General features: G+C 36.2%; 1 protein-coding gene across 1 annotated transcript; it reads right to left on the reverse strand.

The window, feature by feature from the left end:
- Positions 1–5,125: 5,125 nt before the first annotated feature.
- On the reverse strand, positions 5,126–23,438 carry LOC121372482 (protein phosphatase 1 regulatory subunit 32-like). The gene is made up of 12 exons (XM_041498821.1): positions 23,309–23,438; positions 22,099–22,333; positions 21,480–21,633; positions 19,997–20,119; positions 17,864–17,921; positions 16,595–16,707; positions 15,683–15,754; positions 13,749–13,847; positions 11,776–11,879; positions 9,208–9,378; positions 8,181–8,345; positions 5,126–7,761 (listed from the first exon to the last, which is right to left on the reverse strand). Exons 2-12 carry the CDS (start codon positions 22,326–22,328, stop codon positions 7,680–7,682), a joined length of 1,371 nt encoding a protein of 456 aa, XP_041354755.1. The 5' UTR covers positions 22,329–22,333; positions 23,309–23,438; the 3' UTR covers positions 5,126–7,679.
- Between the last annotated feature and the right edge of the window lie 17 nt (positions 23,439–23,455).

Consider the following 23,455-nt stretch of genomic DNA (forward strand, 5'->3'; position numbering starts at 1 on the left):
TTTCCCAAAGAAAAAACGTCAGTAAAGCAATACCTATTATTCGAAACACACGTGTTAATTGTGATTGGAGCTTCATAAACTCTCAAATCTGTTCTGTCCCGGTTTTGTGAGGGTTTTTTATTGTAAATATTGTAAAGCGGGTTTTTGGTATATTTACACTAAAAAAAACGTCACTAAAGCAATAGCTATTGTTCGAAACACACCTGTTCATTATTTCGTATAGTACAATCCCGAAAGCTGCTCATCCAATAGGAGAAGCCACGGTGACGTCACATGTTTTGATCACGTGGTACCGCGTGAGCGCTGGTAGGCAAGAAACCAGTTGACAATACTGGCATTAGTAGTAATGAACAATCGAATGTTTTTCCGTCAATTAAATCAGTGTAGACTAGTTTTGATGAATGGTATTTTGTCATGGTAATTTCATACGTTGTTGTTAGATGCACAAGTCCTGTAGTAAGGATTATGAAATTAGTTTCATCAAATACAGTGGAAGCGAAACGTTGAACAGTTAAAGCTGACAACAATCAACTTTGCCCATCCCACAACGGAGATCATCATTTTATACAAGGTTTGTTGTATGTTATTCATTCATAATACTAATACACGTCAGTATTTATTGAAATGAAAAATCGAAAAGATAATAAAATTAAAAAATAATAATAATAAAAGCCCCCACCAAACTGTGACATGGAAACAAAGATACCCTGTGAACAGTAGGCCTACCCAGTCAATCGACAAACAATGTTTTACGTAACTTTTTGTTTGTATTGACAGATACATTATAGCGGGTAAAACAAAAATCTGAATATATTTTATATTGTATTATGCCATAAAATATGTAGGTGGCTGGAGTATTTATATTTTTAATTAAATAACAGGGAGCTGTGTGTGTGTGTGCAATCAAGCATATATATATTGTTTCATATGAAAATAGTTCTGAAATATTTCCAGTTATTAATTATATTATATGTTAATTATAATGTTTTACGTTTTTTTATTGAAGAAGTGATCCACAGGTGTATTTGTAATGTGTAAGTTGATTTTTTAATAATAAAATAAAAGGTATAAACATTTCAGGGTGGGATATCAGATGTATTAAATCATTTGTTTGGGATTAAAAATAAATAAATAATAATAATAATAATAAAACTGGATATTGATCCACAAGTTGGTGATAGCCACCATATTTTATTAAAAACATAAATTATATTACAACTTACATGCATTTATTATATAAGTTATGTGAATTTGTTTGCAGCAAATAAAGAAAGAAAAGGGGAGCTGATTGTATTTATAAGTATTATTGTCATCAGTGACAGATGTCAATATGTCTTCACAAATACATTTATGTGTATTCAAATATTTCAATAATATTCAATATATATGTCCTTGACCAACATCTTGGGCTTACATGATACAGTCAAAAAATGCTATAGTTACTAGTACTAATATGTACACAATATAAAACTTTCATACTTATATATCATAGAAATTTACCAATTTTCATATTTTTTTCTAGGTATCAGTGATCCCAGTTTATGGACAAAAAGAGAACCGGCAACTCTTGGATGAAAAATGGGCCTTTCACGATGAATTAAGGGCGTTTAAGTTTTAGGGTGAATTAAGGGATGCTAAGGAGAACACTGGTATCAGATTCAGCGATTCTTTTCTACAGTATCTCATGTTTCTGTGCATAAGAAGGATACCAGAACTTTTTTCACTGACTTTCCAAACTACCATATGCAATATTATTGGGGCTATTCAGTATGTGATGATGACATTGGTAACACTTGGATTTAATCTTTTTTTACCAGGATCTCTATTTTCTAATAAAAACAGACTTTACAAAATCAATAAAATTATATCGAGAAACAATAGACAACACATATTTATTATTTTCTTTTTCTATTATCATTATAAACCAATGATCAAATGATATTTGCATTGTGTTAATGTGTGTCTTAAATTAAAACATTGTATTGTTACCATTTACAGTAACTTGTTGTTTTAACTGGTTTATTAATCAGGTTGAAAGTGATAGCCTTTGAAACTGGGCCTCTTGTCAAAGGTAACTGACACTGTTTTAGATTTGAAAGGAAGGAATCTTTTATTTAACAATGCACTTAAGTCATTTTAATTACGGATATATGGAGTCGGACATGTTTAGGGATCACACAGATAATATTAGGGAGGAAACCTGCTGCTGTCACACACTGGATTACTCTTTCCGATTAACAATAAGGGATCTTTTATATGCATCAGCCCACAGACAGGATAATAAATAGTGTAGCCTTTGTTACACCAGTTGTAGAGCACTGGCTGGAATGAGAAATAGCCCTATAGGACCACCAACAGGAATCAATCCTAGATCGACTGCGTATTAAACTATGTCCTGGCCTGCATGGGATTAGGCAATTAAAATAGTAATGGCAATTTTTATGTATATATATATATATAAAAAATAATGCTACAAAATGTTCTGAAGATGGAACCGCAAAGGTGAGGAACCAAGTAAATTTGAGATGTATCCGGTTTAAAAGGCTAAGTTCTGTACTAATATTTAAAAAGGGACGCTGTAGCTAGAGGGAGCAATGTATGTGTGGTCATGGAACATGTACGGAAACTAAATTTAGGTTCCTCCATTTTAATACAATGTGTTAATATGTATCCGATATCAGCAAGTTTAAGGAATAAAAAAGGACTTGATAAAATTAATAATTTTAAAGTTTTTGTAAAGTTTTCTAATAAGATACTTGCTTAAATTTATTGTTGATGAAAAGCCTTACAAATGAACCAGTAGACAAGTCTGATGTGTTATATATATAACTACTGTCTATATATTGTCTACTGGTTCATTTGTAACAAATGTCCATATATATATATATATATATATATATATATATATATATATATATATATATGGGTGTGTGTGTGTATGTGTATCTATATGTGTATTTATATATATATATATATATATATATATATATATATATGTATATATATATATATATGGGTTATTTAAAATTGTTTAAAGAAATAATTTCCTTTAACAAAGTGTAGGCCAATTATTTCTTTTAAACAGTTTTAAATAAAAAATATAGGCCTACTTGTTTTATTTTATTATTTTTATTTGTGTGTGCGCGTGCTCGTTTGTAATGCTTTACTTGAAATATGGACCAGACGCTTTAAAATACATGGACTAAAAATATTTATTCAGGTGAAAAGAAAAAGAAAAAAAAGGAAGTTTGCTATAGTTTTGAACTCGGTCAATCGTCAAATTTTATGGGTGGAAAGAGTACATGTATCTCCTCCATACAGGAGCTATGTAGAATAGCGTTCCCGTGCTACAAGCGGTAATTTAAACACATTTTGGCCATTCTTTGCTATTCACGCTACGCTAGTTCGCTTTGTTACTAATGGCCATTATGATAAGACTTCTGCCTACCAGATGCGCGCACATGCTAATACGTGACGTCACTTCCCTAAACACATGGCTTCTCCTATACGTGTCTTGGGTGTATTTTTGGGGTATCTTGGGGGTAAATAGTCGGACCCTAAAATTAGTCCTGTTCCGCATTTTACAAACAAGGCGGAAACGGACGTATGCATATGTTTAGGACTGACAACAATATTTGTGCTTCATATAAATTGTAATTCATATAATATTGATAAACTGTCAATAAAGTATATAAAAAAAACCTTATTGGATACGATTTTGTCAGAATTATGGTTTTTGTGAGGTTTTTTTATTGTAAATATGCCAAAAAACGGGTTTTTGGCATATTTGGGGTGACCGTGTTCGAGTGTGTGACGTCTCACATTCATACTTTTACTTTAAATTTGTGTATAGACGATTACGATCATCGATCGGACACATCGAATTCAGTAAAATGTGCTATACCATACCTAATAATGTAATCAAACCTAAACTATTGTCAGACGACTCCTACTAACAGCAAGATAATCCGACTAGGGTGTTCTTCAAAAATAAAATATTACTGTGGCAGCCATGTTATTTTCTTCTTTATTTTCCTCCACTGTGTGATGACCCAGTAAGGGTCACGGCATCGGTAGTGTTGTGGTTAAGGCTGGTAGGTACTAGGTTCGCATCCCGGTACCAACTGCCACTCAAAGCGAGTTTTAATGACTCAATGGGTTCTCTCTCACTAACCACTAACCCACTGTCCTAGACAAACAGCACAGATAGCTGATGTGTGTGTTCCCAGGACAGCGTTCTTGAACCTTAATTGGATTTAAGCACGGTAATAAGTTGAAATGAATGAATGAATGAAAGAATGAAAGAATGAATGAATGAAATAGTAGTACCGGTCTCGGTACTGTTGTAGTTAAGCCTTCAGACGTAAGGCTATAGGTACTGAATTTGCATCCCGGTAACGGTTGCCACTTAAATGTAGGTGTAAGACCACTACAATTACTTTTCTCTCACTTACCACTAGCAAAATTGTTACTAACCACGGACCTACTGTCATGGATAGACATCCCAGATAGTTGGTGTGTGCCCAGAAAAGCGTGCTTGAACTTTAAGTGGATATAAGCATGAAATAAATATAAACAAAGAAGTGTGGTGGGATGGAGGGACAAACACATTTGATGCAAAATGAGTTATGAAACTTTTGCAGATCTTTGAATAACACATCCTTCACAAGCCCATATCCTCTCAAAAATAAACCTTTAAAACGATGTAGGGTAATACCTAACGTAACTGGGGTGGGGTCAGTAGTAACAAAAAGTGTTAGGACAGTAATATTTAGGGTCTTCTCCAGCTCCACAAAAAAGCCACTTGAAAAATATTCTAGATGGCAGACACACTGCCCACACACAAAGGGTGGACCTGATAGGTGCATATCAACTTGTAATAAGAACTTATTATTGGTAACTTTTGATACCAGGTTTAAAAACAATTATATTGAATTTTTTTCATGATTGATCATTCAATAATGTTAACTGGCAAGTTGTTTATTGCCATATCCAATAGCAATGAGGATGTCAGTTTCACCTAAGAACAAAAATATACACTAATGACAAAAATAATAATATGTATGTGTGTGTATATTACATTTGTGTATATGAATATATGTAAAAACATAACAGACAAACAAAAGATTTTCAAATTGTTTTATTTGTACACTTACAAATTGAATAACATGTACCAGTATATAAAAAGAACACGCACATAAAATAATACATTACACTGTCTATCAGTGAAGCTATTCTCGTATGTTCAGAGTCTAAACCGACTTGCAAGGTAAAACTGTGATAACACCGAGTTGTGGAACATTAATACACACAAATATTAAATGTTATATTTGTTAATACTGGATTCACCATGAACTGGCACTGCTAATGGAACAAGGAATCATAAACACAGAGCTTTAGGAGCCAGGGTAAGATGTGAGATAGGTTGGGAGGTTGGTTCATCACATATGTCTCACCATAGTAGTATAGAACTTATAGATGATAAAACAGAAGAGCTAGTGTAAAACGTTTAATAAAGCTTCTAACTGTATCTACAATTCAAAAGTGTAGCCTAAGCAGGGCCTCACTGAGTATATTTGATGGTGGGGTGGGGGCTGGGTGGGGGCTGGGTGTGGGTGGCATTGTCAGAACCAGGAGGATGGAAATTAGAGTCCTAAACCTGTTAGAATGGGAGGAGTCGGGGTATGTGCCCCCAATACAATTTTGTCTTGTGTGTAAAATGTGGCATTTCTAGCCTTGTAAGCACAATAAAAGGGAAAAGTTAGGGAGGGGCATGGCCATGTTCCACAAATGATCACAAATGTGGTGGGGGGTGGGGGTGGGGTGGGGGGACACCATTATTATTCTGTGCCTGCAGGTTGATATGCCATAACTTTTAAAACAAATTATTTTATTTTATACACATACTTGGTTTAAACGAAGAATTATTTTATGAAAGGGAAATAAACACAAAACTATTGCAACACCACCTACACCCCCCACCCCCCAGTGTTAAATGTGTTTCTGATCATCCTAGTGTTTATACAAGGTCAAACTTCATTTTAAATCCTAATATATATACATGTATGTTTTCATATATATGTATGAAATTACTGGGTGTCGAAATCCAGTTTGGACTACTTACATACAGTAGGAGGACCAGAAACACACTGAAAATACAGACACTGATATCCCATACAAAAATCTCGGTTTAGTAGGTAATTGTAGTTATTACAAAATGTTATTAGTCACAACCATCTTTCAGTGACAGCAAACACAGGACAGTCTCGTTAAACATTGTGTTGATTCATTAGACAAGATACTATTTCTAAAAGGTACTTACAAAAAACCCCACAATCATGAAAATTCGGTCATATGTGAAATGGTAATTTATAATTTATGTATCATACAAATGTAGAAATTTTTATTTAAATGAATATGTTGTGGTTATAATATTGCTGAATAAATATAAAAACACAAATGCACATGCACACACATGCAAACACTCATACTTACATACACATACATACAAGCATATGTCTTGATTATATATTGGTAGTTGTGGAATGTGTAATATTTGTTTGATAAAAAAACAAAGACAGAATACAGTAACTAAACAAATAATTATATACAAACCAAGTATTTCTGTTCAAATACAAGTATTAATGTTTAACTAATATATTACTATGTACATGATATCAACATTTTTGACGACAGTGTATCAACATACAAAATGAATTCAGCTACTAAATTGACTTAAACTCGTCAGTTTCCATCTGTTTGATGAAATACTTAACTAAAAGATAGCAATATGTGCAAGAGATATAACCATGACTGGTTTAGATAGCCCAACAATCTCATCAACAACTTAATAAGATACAATGTATATACATGTATTATTAAATACCCTCAAAATAAATTCATACACTTCATAAAAATTTAAAAACAATTAACATGTCAAGGGAAATAACGTGAATACTGTTTTGGTGTGTGATACCTGTTTAATCCATCTATTAGAAAATGGTAGGACATATTAGCAAATGAAAGAATAATTCAACTACCGGTAACTGGCAATAATAATATAAAAACATTCATGCCATTCAGCTGAATTATTCAAGCCCTACCGGTGTATTAACCCGAGTGCATTTCTAAGCCAACCAATAGTTTATAAAACACGAGATATATGATTATGAAAATAATTTTTTTTAAAACATTCTTAAAACAGAAACTCTTTTTGTGCCTATCCATTATTATAAAAGACATATTCACATTCAAATAAAATACTTTCATAATTTTTTTAACACATGTATCATCTAAAATAATGTTTGACTTCAGCAGTATAATTTTTAGTCTTAACATGCCTACATCGTGTTTGGCATGGTATCACTTTTAGGAGACATAATATGTCCAAAAGAGACAATTACTGCAAAATAACACTGTATATACAACTGCTATCAGAGACAAATTTTGTAGTGTAATTAATAAAATTTAACATATGTTGCATCTAAAAATAACTCATCTTCAGCAGTATAATTTTCTGTTGTTAGTTGCATTATCTTTTCTGACATAGCATTACCTCTAGGAATGTCCAAAAGAGACAAACATTGTAAAATAATACTTAAAAGCAATTGCTATCACAAACAGGTTTTAAAGTGCAGCTAACTGAGTACGGTAAACAATTGTAAATGATACTGGATCATCTACACTGCAGCTAATGGAGATGGGTGCATCTTGTAGTCATATGTGTGGTCATCATAAAATACATCACGTTTTTTTATGCTCCTGAAAACAAAATAAAAAGAACACTGTTATGTCAACATAAAGGGATAATTGTGAACAACATTTCAGCTCATTTTAAACTATGGTTATACACGCCTCTGGAAGTTGAACATTGGTGTAACCCAGTTCCTTTTTGCCTAACCCATTATGTTCTTGTAAAGTTGATAATAAATGTGCAAATTAAAAACAGGTTTTGTGTGAGTGAAGCATGAATCAAATAACCATTCTTGCAATTTTCAGAGGCTTGCTATATGACTATTTTGACACTTAGTCTAGAATCATTCACTCATATGTTAAACCTGACAGCTGAAAGGTGCCAAAAGGTAACACCGCTGTTTACAGACAGTGTTCACACATATGTTCTTCACTTTGTTACAGCAAATCAAAGCACACAAATTTAAACTAAAACTCTAAACCGTCACCTTGCTACGTAAGGTTCTAGTCGTTGCAGAGTGTCTGTGGTGTTTACGTCCAGACCGAGTGAATGCATCAACGTGCTTTTGGTGAATCCGTCAGGTAAGAGCTGCTGAATGCCATGCCGACAGTGCCCCTCCCGGTCCATGCCATACGGTGTCTTGTCCTTGAACCTGCAGGCATTTTCAGCATACTCACGATGAATATTTATCATAATATTTAGGTTTATCATATTCGATATTAATATCTCACTATTATTAAAAATTAAAAACTTATATATTGTTTATAATTACTTACAGTGAAACCTACATGTACGTAATTCATATAATGTCAACATAAATTATGCAGCAGGAAGATTAAGATATTGTTCACTCAAACTAGTAAATTTTAAGATAGGTGTTGGCATACTAAAATTTATTTTCAAAACCAGCATTTAGAGGGGAGAGTCAGGAGCAATCACACCCCTAACTTGAGTAAGTAACTTGAGTGATACTGATTTATAACCTGCATTCTTACTACTCGATGAAATCAGCTAGATGTTTCAGTAATAACTCAATTCTCTGCGCTAAGATAAACCAATCAGTTGTAAAAGTATGCAAGGATATTGATATCTTAGTTCTATAAACTGGAATTTGTTCAAACTAGGACCTCACTGACTTTTATCCATACGATTCAATACTGATGAGAGTGCTGACTTTAAGGTCACAAACATCAAAAACTAAATTCTCAAATATTTGAAGTTTTTTGTCAAATATGAGTTATATTTCACCGAGTGAAGTACATGTGTATGCTATCATATTACATGCTTATTTGTTATATAACTTTCATCATTAATCATTTGTTCTCAAAACACATACCACAAGTTCAGTGACTAATTAGTATAAATCATGATTATAACACTCTCTACCAAACAATAACAATACCATTTGGTTGTTATTTTCACTGGTGACTGGTAACACTATTATTTCACAGATATTTTCTCTGAATGTTATATAATAAAACAACCCAGTTAAGTTACTTCATCATGACGTCTACCTTGTCATGTAGTGCGTGATGAACCTCCTCCTGTCGTCATCGACCTGAACAAATTTGTCTGTGTTAGCCGAGTATCCTGACAGCTCCTTCATTCCGACCGCGGTTCGACTCAGCCGGTCAGCCTCGGACAGCTCGGGCCGCTGAAGACCCCGGTTGTGGTTCTTAGAAACACTGAAAATGGATAAAGCATGAACAATGTGATGACTGTTTTTACCAGCACCGAATACTGACATGAATATTGACAAGGTACTGAAAAAGTGGCAACTGGCTGAATGCTACACTGAAATTTAAAGGTGTTTCTCTCTCTAAACAAAGTGAGCAACATTTCTGTAAGATAGTTATAGTTCCTTCAGAGGGCTACTTACCTGCAGCTCTCTGCAGTGGTGAGCCTTGTTCACCACACTTTAACCTAACTACAGGTAGATGAGCCCCATTGGTTTATTTTTTATTCCCCTCACTCAAATAGATTGGACTTTAAACTTTTAGACCTTCGTGTCGAAATTACTTTCTTTTTTTAATATTATTAAATAGTCTGATCTTCTCTTCTTTCTCTTCTTTATTTTTGGACTGTCCTTCTAAAATGCTCCAAATTATATAAATATTCAGCCGAGCAGTCAATTCTTTTTATTTTTAGCTTGTAACTTTTTATTTAATTTTGTTTTTAAATTGTATTAACTTTTTTACTAATTGCTACTTTCAAAATTCTGCCCATTTTCAACTCTACCCCCCCCCCCCCCCCCCCCCCCCCCAATCCTGAGTCAGGCCACCGATCTCATCGGAGGTCAGACTGGATGGGCATGTTCGAAACCCTAGTGGTATATGAGCATGTTAAACTAGTTATCTATCTATCCCCTCACTACCTCGCTGATTTGATGTCATACAGGTGTGAATTACCTGGAGTAGTTGTTGGGATGTATCACATTCATGCAGGTGTGTGAATTACCTGGAGTAGTTGTTGGGGTGTTTCACATTCATGCAGGCGTGTGAATTACCTGGAGTAGTTGTTGGGGTGTATCACATTCATACAGGTGTGTGAATTACCTGGAGTAGTTGTTGGGGTGAGTCACATACATACAGGTGTTTCACATTCATACAGGTGTGTGAATTACCTGGAGTAGTTGTTGGGGTGTATCACATTCATACAGGTGTGTGAATTACCTGGAGTAGTTGTTGGGATGTATCACATTCGTACAGGTGTTTCACATTCGTACAGGTGTGTGAGTTACTTGGAGTAGTTGTTGCGGTGTATCACATTCATACAGGTGTTTCACATTCGTACAGGTGTGTGAGTTACTTGGAGTAGTTGTTGGGGTGTATCACATTCATACAGGTGTGTGAATTACCTGGAGTAGTGGTTGGGGTGTATCACATTCATACAGGTGTGTGAGTTACCTGGAGTAGTTGTTGGGGTGTGTCACATTCATACAGGTGTGTGAGTTACCTGGAGTAGTTGTTGGGGTGTGTCACATTCATACAGGTGTGTGAGTTACCTGGAGTTGTTGTTGGGGTGTGTCACATTCATACAGGTGTGTGAGTTACCTGGAGTAGTTTTTGCGGTGTGTCACATTCATGCAGGTGTGTGAGTTACCTGGAGTAGTTGTTGGGGTGTGTCACATTCATGCAGGTGTGTGAGTTACCTGGAGTAGTTGTTGGGGTGTGTCACATTCATGCAGGTGTGTGAGTTACCTGGAGTAGCTGTTGTGGTGTGTCACATTCATGCAGGTGTGTGAGTTACCTGGAGTAGCTGTTGGGGTGTGTCACATTCATGCAGGTGTGTGAGTTACCTGGAGTAGCTGTTGGGGTGTGTCACATTCATGCAGGTGTGTGAGTTACCTGGAGTAGTTGTTGGGGTGTATCACATTCATACAGGTGTGTGAGTTACCTGGAGTAGCTTTTGCGGTGTATCACATTCATACAGGTGTGTGAGTTACCTGGAGTAGTTGTTGGGGTGTATCACATTCATACAGGTGTGTGAGTTACCTGGAGTAGCTGTTGGGGTGTATCACATTCATACAGGTGTGTGAGTTACCTGGAGTAGCTTTTGCGGTGTATCACATTCATACAGGTGTGTGAGTTACCTGGAGTAGTTGTTGGGGTGTATCACATTCATACAGGTGTGTGAGTTACCTGGAGTAGCTTTTGCGGTGTATCACATTCATACAGGTGTGTGAGTTACCTGTAGTTGTTGTTGGGGTGTATCACATTCATACAGGTGTGTGAGTTACCTGGAGTAGCTTTTGCGGTGTATCACATTCATACAGGTGTGTGAGTTACCTGTAGTTGTTGTTGGGGTGTATCACATTCATACAGGTGTGTGAGTTACCTGGAGTAGCTGTTGGGGTGTATCACATTCATACAGGTGTGTGAGTTACCTGGAGTAGCTGTTGCGGTGTATCACATTCATACAGGTGTGTGAGTTACCTGGAGTAGCTGTTGCGGTGTATCACATTCATACAGGTGTGTGAGTTACCTGGAGTAGCTTTTGCAGTGTATCACATTCATACAGGTGTGTGAGTTACCTGGAGTAGCTGTTGGGGTGTATCACATTCATACAGGTGTGTGAGTTACCTGGAGTAGTTGTTGGGGTGTATCACATTCAGGTAATCTGCTGGGTCATTCTTCTTCAGATAATCGAGCCTGCCAGGTGGCATTTGATCTTCATGGTCATAAGCCTGATCAATCATAAAATGAACAGCAATTAGCATGCATACATCCATCCCATCCCATCCCAACCCAACCATCCCACCTCACCCAACCAACCCAACCCAACCCAACCCAACCCAACCACTCAAAATATGTCTATTCATGCATGCATCCATGCAACCCAAAACATTAATTAATCCATCCATGCATCCATGCATCCATCTGTCCATCACACCAATCAACCCATCCATCCATCCATCCTGCCATCCACCCACATCCCATCCATTCAACCATCCATCCATTTTATTCATCCAGTCACCCCAAACCATCCATCCTCCCATCCATAATTGATCCATCCATCCATTCTATCCATCCAATCAACCCAACCCATCAATCCAACCCACCCACAATTGATCCATCCATCCATCCATCCCAAACAATCCATCCCACCAACTCAACTATTCCATCCATCCCATCTATCCAATCATCATCAAATCAATCCACACATCCATCCATTCCATCCATCTGTCATCCCATATATCCAACCAACCAGCCAACCACCCCCTAAAAAACCAATTGATTAATCAATCCATGCAGCCATCCTATCCAGCCATCACATCCATCCAATCAATCCAACCAACCAACCCATAATCCATTCAACTCTACCCATCCAAAACCCACCCATCCATCCATCCGTAAATCCATGCGTCATCCCAAATATCCATCCATACCAAACATACATCATTCATCCAACCAACCATCCATCCACCCAAACCTACCCACCCTCCCACCCATCCATCCATCCACCCATCTATCCACCAACCAACCAACCATCCATCCATCCATCCATCCATCCATCCATCCATCCATCCATCCATCCAACAAACCAAACCAAACCATCCACCCTCCAACTAACCAACCCAGTGAAGATTCAAGTACTTTTGTCTTGGAACACCCTTCGAGTTCTCTAAGAAATGTGTCCAAGTATGGATGTATATGTATTTTATGTCCAAGAAAACGTTTTGTAATTGTAAATAATAAAGTTCAAGGGATGCAATATACTAGTTTTTTTATTTATCATCCCACTGCCCCCTTTAGTTTCTCTGCTTTGAATTTCATCTCATTTCTTCCTGATCTGGCAACTCCTCCTATCTTTCAACTTCTTTCGCTGTCCACCTCCACATCCCAGTCCTTGTCTCTCCAACCACGACAGGTGCTTGTCTCTTGTGGCTATCTGTGCCACACACCTGCCATTCCCCATCAGCTTTTAGCTGTGGGCGTAGTCTGACTACTTTGGGGAGTGTTCAATAGTTACTTCTGGCATTGTTAAGAGGCACTTGTAACCACCTACTATGCACCCCTACTACCGCCGGTTGTTAGTGCCATGGGACCAGCTTTATTAGCGGCAGAGGACGAGGCTGACAGGAGGGTGCAGAGAAATACACAGAGAATGCATCCATGGAGGAAGTTGAGACAGGTAGGCGATGGTGTGGACAGCTCAGAAGACAGAGTCGGAGGAAACTAACAGAAAGAGTCAAAACAGATTGAAATCAAGTGAGAAATTGGAAAGTTTTTTATATTAAGATAATGAGAATGATAGGCAGAGGGTGATAGATGAGAATGTTAGGCAGAGGGTGACAGATGAGAAAGATAAATGAATGTGTGAGCCAGCTTTGACGGGATTCGAAGCACTGTCATCAGCTTGATTGTTCAGCAGCTTATCCACTGTTCATCTTTATATTATGATGGATCATTCTAGCCAGTAACACATCATCACTTACACAATAAATGACTAGGTGCTGAAACCAGCTGTTTGTATCACACAAAGGATGGGCTCTATTTACATATGTCAAATTTGTCTTTGACTACATCAGTGTTGTGTTACCCAGAGTACTCACGGTGGACATTTTCTGCAGGTAGATTGGTTTGGGTTTCTCCCGTGTGAATCCAGACTTGTGACTCGATCCATGAGCTGGGTTCGGAAGAGGGTCATTGCCCTAGGTGAAAGAATGGAAAACATACAAAATCAATAAAACAATATTTTTAAACCTGTACTGGGGGCATCACAAGGGGGTGGGGGTGCGGACAGGAGGGTGACAAGTGCCTGAATAAAAATCATTATGGCAATTATTTTTTATTTTGCAGTTCGATCTTGGTGTTGAAACAAACGATCACAGTTGTACGCCATGTATAATTTATTACCTGGCATTGTACGCCATTTATAATTTATTACCTGGTGCTGCACGCCATTTATAATTTATTACCTGGCACTGCACACCATGTACGGGTGTAGGTAGGCCTACCAAGATAAATTGGATTATTATTGTGTTCATACCTGCATTGTATCATACCGGTCTGTTGTTTTGGCAAAACTAGTACCTGCATAAATATGAATATTGTTTCCACTTTGCATTATCTTTATGAATTTACAATGGCGGAGTGACTAAAAAAACGGCAACATATCAAACTCTCCTTAGAACATAAAGTGAAATTAATTAAAGTATAGACTTAATGTGCGCCCTGCACTAGTTTATACCAATCATTAAAACAAGCACTGCTTAGCCTTGCTTTCACAGATGTCTTACACATAGTCCAAATGTTTGGTTAAAGGGACATTCCTGAGTTTGCTGCATTGTAAGATGTTTCCTACTAATAAAATATTTCTATGATTAAACTTACATATTAAATATATTTTCTTATTTAGAATATCAGTGGCTGTATATTCAATGTGTTTCTGGTCATCTTAATATTTGTAAAAAGCCAAAACTGGATTTTGTCTTCAAATAATTTCGTACATACGAAAAAAACTTATTTTAGGAAATAAAATGAAATTTAACCTAACACAAATATTAGAACGATCAGAAACATGTTTAATATACAGCCACTAATATTTTATGCAGAAAAATATATTTGATATGTAATTATAATCGTTAAAAAGGCTCTCTTAGTCGATAACATCTTGAAAATTGCAGCAAAGTCAGGAATGTCCCTTTAATATGATGTATTATTTACGATGGTGAAGTCTGATCACAATATCACAAGAACCATAACTCTGGACAAACTCTGTCTAAACCGGCATATTTTATCAGTCCCAAGTGAATCCAGTGTAGACAGTCCACTGTATATATTTAGAGGCAATATTTTATCAGTCCCAAGTGAATCCAGTGTAGACAGAGTCCACTGTATATATTTAGAGGCAATATTTTATCAGTCCCAAGTGAATCCAGTGTAGACAGAGTCCACTGTATATATTTAGAGGCAATATTTTATCAGTCCCAAGTGAATCCAGTGTAGACAGAGTCCACTGTATATATTTAGAGGCAATATTTTATCAGTCCCAAGTGAATCCAGTGTAGACGAGTCCACTGTATATATTTAGAGGCAATATTTTATCAGTCCCAAGTGAATCCAGTGTAGACAGAGTCCACTGTATATATTTAGAGGCAATATTTTATCAGTCCCAAGTGAATCCAGTGTAGACAGAGTCCACTGTATATATTTAGAGGCAATATTTTATCAGTCCCAAGTGAATCCAGTGTAGACAGAGTCCACTGTATATATTTAGAGGCAATATTTTATCAGTCCCAAGTGAATCCAGTGTAGACAGAGTCCACTGTATATATTTATAGGCAATATTTTACTGGGTAATTTGTTTACTAAGTCCACTTAATATAACTCTGTCTGTAACCTTTTTAAAAATTCTACATGTGTTTCAACTTAAAAGTACTGATGCATAAAAAGAAATACACATTTTAGTGCTTGTGCAGCGTCACGATGCACCACAATTTGCTTATTTACAATACATAATAAATAACTCAATGTGACAACATACGGATGGGTTTTCATACGGGATGAAGTGTGACTTCATTATACTGATTCCTGTTGGACGAGTGGTCATCCAGCTCTGGAATAAAACAAGATGACAAATAGTTTAAAACAACTTGATGCTAAGTTAGTCAATATAATATTAAACATATTAAAAAATAAAAGAGAGTGCATATCAGTCAACCCATTACTATAATAAAATAGGGAGAAGGCAAGGGCAGGTTACAATTTTTTTTTTTAAACATGTTTTTTTTTACATAATACATGGTAAGAAATCACTGCTTAAAAAGTTTGTACATACAGTTCCTTTCTTCCTTTCTGCCAAGTTTCTGGCTTCAATGTGAACAAGATTATCAAAAAATAAATGTTATAAATACATTGTAAATTATATATATAACTGTATAATTTGTTCAGTTTCTTGACTGACAAAATGCTGTTCAAGTTGTAGATATGACTATTCAATTCCAAAATGTAGAGCAGGTTGGGGGGAGCAGATTGGTGTGACATGGGTGTCAAGGTACCACCCCTTCAAGATGACAATTGTGTCCCTTTTTTCCAATCACATATTTTAAAAATACTTGGAATACATATGCCCTACTTTGCCTGTATGAGGACTGCTTGTCCCAATAAATCTGAACCTGCACCAGGCTGAGCCCATTGGATATTTACAATTATGATGGCATAAGGCCTACACTCATGAACCACTGTCGAAACAGTACTGTTCACTAAAGGTGAGCATGTCTTGCCTATAGCTGTCAAGTCTTGTTGTTATCTAAGTAATAAAATTATGTAAAATATTTTCATGAAAATTATTTTAAAAGTTATTAAAATAATCCCTAAATCCTACAATTGAATGACTTCAGGTCAGTGGATCTATGAGATAAAACAGCCATGAAACAGTCTGTAAAAGCAAACTTACGGGTGTTTCCCCAGAGTGTGTCTGGTTAGGATTGAACGTGATGGGTTCAATATTGTATGCCTGAGTGAACCCTGTGTCCTCTTTTGGACAAACAATCTTGTAACTGGGCATGCCTGAAGACAACAACAACAAACCCATTTTAATATTTCAATCACAATTATAACAAAAACATAACTCCCATCGTGGAGACATAATTGTTAGCATATAACAGAAATGCATCGATTTAACAAGTGGGAAAGGAAACAAATTTCTTGAATATTATGTCAGCGTGTTGTTAGATCAGAAGCTATCAGGTGTATATAACTAGTATTCGGTCCAGAAATTTGTCAGTTGTTGTAAACAAAGTTGTTTGTTCTAAATCCATGGCAAAGTGAATTCAACAAACATGATGCTCTGAAGAACACAGTGTAATTAAGTATTGTCTGTTATTTCTTTTACGTCCATCGGGGGATGAACAAAAAAAATCATCAGCAAACTGTCTGGATTGGTGAAGCCGTTCACACATAAATTGCAGAGTATTATTTTTTTCATGCCCAGATGAACATAAAAACAACAACAGACAACCCATAATTACACCGTATATTAGAGGGCACCATGTTTGTTAAAACACATTTACTAATAATAATTCTAAAAGTTCATATTTTTATTTTTATTTTTTTATTTTTTTTTAAACACTAATGCTCAATAAGCCAAAGTACTGTACCAATATAGAATGACATCATCAAAAATGAACAAACTTGCATTGCTGCAGCTGGATCAATGAGATGACACATAATTATAATTAATGTAACAGAAATTTTATTATTTAAAACAATTTGCCAATGCAAATAATATTTCATAAATATTACCTGGGACAACAGAGCTCTGATAAATGTAACCCGAGTAGATGGAACAGTAAGTGGTAAATGTAAATCTACAGTAATTGTGACACTTACTGTAGAGTTGGAGAAGAAACCCACTGCCACCACACAGCCAACTAGTACCAGGTTAGCAGCAAGGATGTTTTTATCTGCAGTTACCGATGTACAAACAGCACACAACCCACCGTTCAAGTGGTATGCAGTGTGAGGCATTGGTCATGATGAGATATCAAATGAGAGAAGCAAGGTGTTTCGATCCTACAATCCGGTACGCCTCAGACAAACATTCCAGGATGTCAGTCAGATTCTGCTCCATTCGGATACAGACACAGAACAGCTACAATGCAATCTCTATCTGATTTCTATTCAAGGAAAGTAACAAAGAGAAAAAAAAAACCTTAATACTTACTTGTAGCAACAGGACTTTTAAATTTTTCTTTTGTTTCTGTGCTCATATAACTTGGTCCCTAAATAACAAATATGTTAGACATAATCGGATTATTAAAATTTAAGATCATAATAATTTCATAAAATTTAATGTAAAAGCATCATGGTTTTGAAATTGGAACTATATATACTGAACAAAATAAGAAACTTCCGGTAATTTTGCTTGAACATAACTTTATGAAAACAAACCTGGGGAATAATTGTTATATATGCATTTAAAGAGTGTTCCATGATGCATCGTTTGGTGCAAAAATCATGGCCATAGGTTAACAGAAACTGGGAGAAATTTTGACCAAGTGTGGTAGGGGTTAAAAATAAAAACACCCACTTAATAACTGGTATGACCACCTCTTGAATTGACCACTGCAGTGCATCGCAGGCGCATAGAATTGACTAAAGTGTTGATTTCTGCCTGTGGAATATTGTTCCATTCCTGAATGAGCGCTTGACGAAGTTCGTTGACGTTAGTGGATGGGTTGGGACGACACCTCAATCGTCTGTCCAGACTATCCCAGGCATGCTCGATGGGGTTGAGATCAGGACTTTTAGTGGGCCAGTCATCAATGAAATCAATGTTATTTGTCCTAAGAAAATTTACAGTGTCTCTAGCTGTATGAGAGGTGGCATTATCATGCTGAAAAATCGAGATGAGCGAGAATGTCATCGCGGTAACGTTGAGCATTTAAATTGTCCATCAATGACGACTAGTGGTGAACGATAACCATGGGCAATGGCTGCCCAGACCATGACAGAACCCCCACCCCTGAAACGATCTCGTTCAAGAACACAATAGTCAGCATAGTGTTCATTTCTCCAACGGTAGACGCGCACCCTGCCATCACCACGTTGTAAAGAAAATTGGTATTCCAGCGTCGCCGTATCCAACGAGTGTGTACACGTGCCCAATTAAGACGATTTAGATGATGACGTTGTGTTAAAACACATCCGACATAAGGACGTCGTGCATGTAAACCATTCTCCCGCAGACGATTACGAACAGTTTGCCCACTGATTCGGTTATTGTGAAGCCCAGGTGTGTTAGCAGCAGTAGCAGTTTGGAATCGATTGCGCAAATGCGTGTTCATGATATAGCAGTCTTGACCACGTGTTGTAACACGCGGACGTCCACGAGGTGGCAAGTTGTTGGTGCTTCCTGTCGTTCGAAATCTTACGCGAAGATTTCGTATCGCTCGACTAGAACTCCCAACATGCCTTGCAACGTCTTTTGTTGACATGCCAGCATCAAGCATGCCAATCGCCCGTTCGCGTAAATTATTGGGTATTCTTGGCATACTAAAAATGCTACAATGTAAAAAAACTTTAATTTTTTTTACAAATTTTGGAGTGTTTTCGTTCACTTGACAACAATGTCAGTAAGACAAGTAAAACAAATTGACCGAATACTACACGGGACATGTCGAACCATGCATGCATGTGCAAATTGAATTTCACGTTGTCAACGATTAACAGTGCAAAAATAATCGATATAATTCATGAATCCTGATAATACAGCTCAAGGCTAATACTACCTATATAATTTCATTACACAATGAATTCTTTAACACAACAAATACTATATGTACAAATCGGAAGTTTCTTTTTTTGTTCAGTATACATTGCTTATGTTTTGCTGATCAGTATCAATCAGTTTTATAAAGCATACTGAACCACAAAAGAAATGCAAATCTTAATTAGTTTCTTTCATTTTCATTCAGTCTGAATTCCATTAGTTTCTGAGTCTATTAAATTATCTGTCCTTTGAACATATTAGGCATATTTTGACTATGTCCATTTTGTGTCTATATATACAACAACAAAAAAAGTGTTTTTTTTAAATTTAGGTTTCTTTTGTTGTTCAGTATGTATATAACTATGATGAAATAATTTTCATCAGTTTACTAAAAGGACATAATTTTCATTAGTTTACTAAAAGGACCTAATTTTCAAATTACTGTTAGCTATAATTGGTTAAATTGTGTGTATTTCCATGTACCCATTTTTAATTTTGTGTGGTGTAGCCAATAATTAATGAATCAATGTGTTCTATAGTGATGTCAGAAAACTAAACAATGTTTTAACTTTAGTTAGGACTTACGTAGGCATTGTTTTCGAGATCTATGGGGTTCTTTGGCTGCAGAGTTTCCAGTCTTGGTCGGCCACGGGGAAGGATGTCTGACGGAGCACTGGCCACTCTGGTGTTAATAAACACGCCCTTTACCTAAAGATAGGAGACATCATTCTTCATTCTAACACTTTTTCATTGCTCTATGAACAGGTTTTTCTACCTGAGAAATGAAGTCAATTGTTGTTTTTTCTTTAAAGATGACATTTTTAACACAGAACAAAGAAATTTTTGTTAGGACATCATAAACATATGTAAATGATGATAATGAGATGAACGGTAAAGCCTCAGTATTTCCTTTCCACTATGAGACTACTTGGCAGTGCTGAGCTCCATGCTTGCTATCAGATTAACAGTCTTGGTATCACCTTAGCCCAGGGTACACGGAACTTGCAGTGCCCACTAGGTAGTCATCCCACATTTGGCGATATATACACTTGAAGTGGGTGAAACCTGGTGAATGTGTCCTTAGATCTACTCATAACGCCTAGCAAAGCTGGGCCTGTGCTTATAAAACTTTTATAGAGTCCAGACTCAATCTTTAATGACGTCACACGCATACAATTTGTATGGCGTTGTAATGGCATTACTGTCTCAGACGCTATTACAGTCTTGAGTCTAAACTCTATAAAAGTTTTAGAAGCATCAGGCCTGGTCCTGGAAGGAAAAATCACCCAAGGCTCAAATTTAAAGGCAGCTATTCAGTAAACTGCCACAATGCCCATGTCATATATGCAACAATGCCCTGAAAATTAAACACAATCTTACGGCCAAACTGACCATGCCTTTTTTTGCATCATAGTAATTGGTCATCGTACACTAATGTGACTCCTCAAAAGTTGTTTTATTACATAAACCATGAAACTATTCACTCTTATTTCTTTTGAATGAGTGCTGTTGTGTTATATTAATACACTTGTTGAAGGTTGCTTTGTAATTGCCCTGCCTTTCGGCCATAATGCCCTTAAGTTACAATTTTTATGGGGTGTGGGTGGGGTGGTTTTTTGGGGGTTTAATAAACTTAAATATACTACTCCAGCTGAGTGATTGTGTGGTGAACATAAAACCACATTGAAGGTGGAGAATATTAAAATCACACGTAATGTGATAACCTCCCTAGGTGCATGTGCCTAGGAGGGTTATAAAGGTGTTGAAACCTCACCTGCTCCTAGCAAAATATGTTCCAGGCTAGAATGACTCGACACCCCCCCCCCCAAATTCCACCCCTCAAAAAAGCCCCAAACAACAGCTACACAATTTTGTCCCTACTCACACATCTACTTGTTTTAGAAATGTAGGCTACTACTGCACATTTTGTAGGTACATATGAGGGAATCATAAATAAATCATGCAAGAGAAATAGTAAAGAATGCCCATCTTTAACTTGGTATTTATACATAAACAATGTTGTGTACATGTTTGTACATTTCATAAGCCTTTAAAAAAAATATATTACCTCTTTTTCCAGAGGAATAGTAACTGGCTTGCCCTGTACAAATCCTGTGTCCACCTGTTTGACATGAAATGGCAGCACTTCACTTCCTGTATTCTCTCTGTAACGCTGAAAATCCAACTCGGTCATCGTATGGTAGTTTTGCGCACAAATTTGACTAGAAAGAAAATGTATAAAATAATTTTAACTTGAATTTTGGTTGTTATTTTCAAATGAAGTTCAAGCAGCCTGTTCTAGGCACATGCTGGGCTAGCTCTGTTACAGACGGCAAATTTGCCACAAAGTTTGAAAACAATTGGCAAATTTTATTTTAATATGGTGAAATGATTTCATGTAATAACTGATATTGTGTTGGAAATAACTGGGTTTCTGAAATATTTAGAAGTTTTATAGATAAATGTAGTGAAATCCAGAGCTATTAGGTCCCGTGGGTATCCAGTTTACAGGTTTTTCACTGTAGTTGTTATTCAAATTATACCACATGAACATTTGTAGTTTAGATGGCAATGTTTGACTGTACATGTATATGCATTTAATTTAAGTGTTTAATTGATCCTAAGACCAACTGTACCATATCTGTACCTAGAGTGTGGTATCTAAGTAAATTATAGTCTATACTTACCTCATGACTGGATTGTCCAAGTTGTCAAGTCTCTTGCTGTAGTAGACGGCCGGTCTGAAGTTAGCTGAGTACCCAGTCCCAGTGTGTCGGCCTTGTCGAGGTTTAAACTTGTCCCAGTATTTTCCATACGTTGTAGAATTCTGGGTGATGTAGAATTTCATCAAGTTGGTATCGGGGCCATGACTCGCCTGGATGTGGGGATTTTTAGGTCCTGTTGGCATAGGTCTCATTTTGCCTATAAAAAAGCAGAGGTTTTAAAAATGCATAAAATTTACAATCTTAATTTGACCAAAGATTTCTGTCTGTAAATCATATATTATTCACATATCTTGGCGATACCATTTGGAATTACCCTTTTAAATTAAGGTACATATTCATACAGAAATTAGTTTCCTTTTTAAAAAATGCAACCAATCACTGGTGCACTACAGACAAAAGAATGTTGACGCTCCATTTTCTATAAAAATAAATACATTGCTCTTTGTCTTCCACTTTGCCTTCTTTCTGAAGTAATAAGTGGCTAGGAACAAAACAAGAGCAATGATATTTTTGTATTCAAGTTTCAAAATGGACAGGGAACAAGGGGCAATTGCCACTCAAAATACACATAATAATCAATTTCACCAAAAGCCTTTGCTTAAATCTTAAAATACTGTACAAGTATTCATTTTAAGAAATTAGTGACAATTATGTTGACATTATAATAACCAATATTAAATTAGATATTGTAAAACAAATGTTTTTAAAAATAAAAACATATAGGAAAACATTATTAGTTTAAACTTACATAAATGTTTTGTTTGAACATTACTAATGCACCTGGATGTGATATGTTTATATTTATTGTGTACGAAGCCAAAACAAGGGTGTAAAAAGTGACTGTCATCGACCTTAGTTCATGAAGACACACATTGAGGTTTATCTTGATGAACTATGCTGAGGCTTGAAGAAGCTATAAAATAAGAATTCTGTTAAACAAACAAAATACGGGTTTTTAACAATTGCTTTATCTACATTTTAACACAAAAAGTCATGCATATATGTTTATAGCATAAATTTCCTTCTGGAATTATTGTTATAAAATATAATGGTTTTACATCATCAACGGTAATACACAAAAGCAGGGTACAACACAGACACCATTAAATAAACACTAAATGAAAGGCTAAATAGTATTTGTGTATTACAATATTTATCCGAATAAACATACCCTGGTATAATGTGGTTATTCACTAAAGTAATAAGCAACAAAAACACGTATTAGACACGGGTACCAAAATGTTCCGTCTGTTGGCCTGGTAACTCACAACTTCCTGCAATGTCTTCAGCCACTCGGAACTACTCGGCCGATGCCGTT

The sequence above is a fragment of the Gigantopelta aegis genome, chromosome 4, assembly GCF_016097555.1.
Source record: "Gigantopelta aegis isolate Gae_Host chromosome 4, Gae_host_genome, whole genome shotgun sequence".
Lineage (NCBI taxonomy): Eukaryota > Metazoa > Mollusca > Gastropoda > Neomphalida > Peltospiridae > Gigantopelta > Gigantopelta aegis.

Bases quoted from the DNA above. Each gene is read 5' to 3' on its own strand.
- LOC121372482 (XM_041498821.1), bottom strand. From the start codon at position 22,328: ATGAGACCTATGCCAACAGGACCTAAAAATCCCCACATCCAGGCGAGT. The intron at 17,922-19,996 runs GTAAGTCCTAAC...TTTGTTATTTAG, and splicing joins ATCTCGAAAACAATGCCTAC to GGACCAAGTTATATGAGCAC. The intron at 13,848-15,682 runs GTATGTTGTCAC...TCTTTCACCTAG, and splicing joins TCCCGTATGAAAACCCATCC to GGCAATGACCCTCTTCCGAA.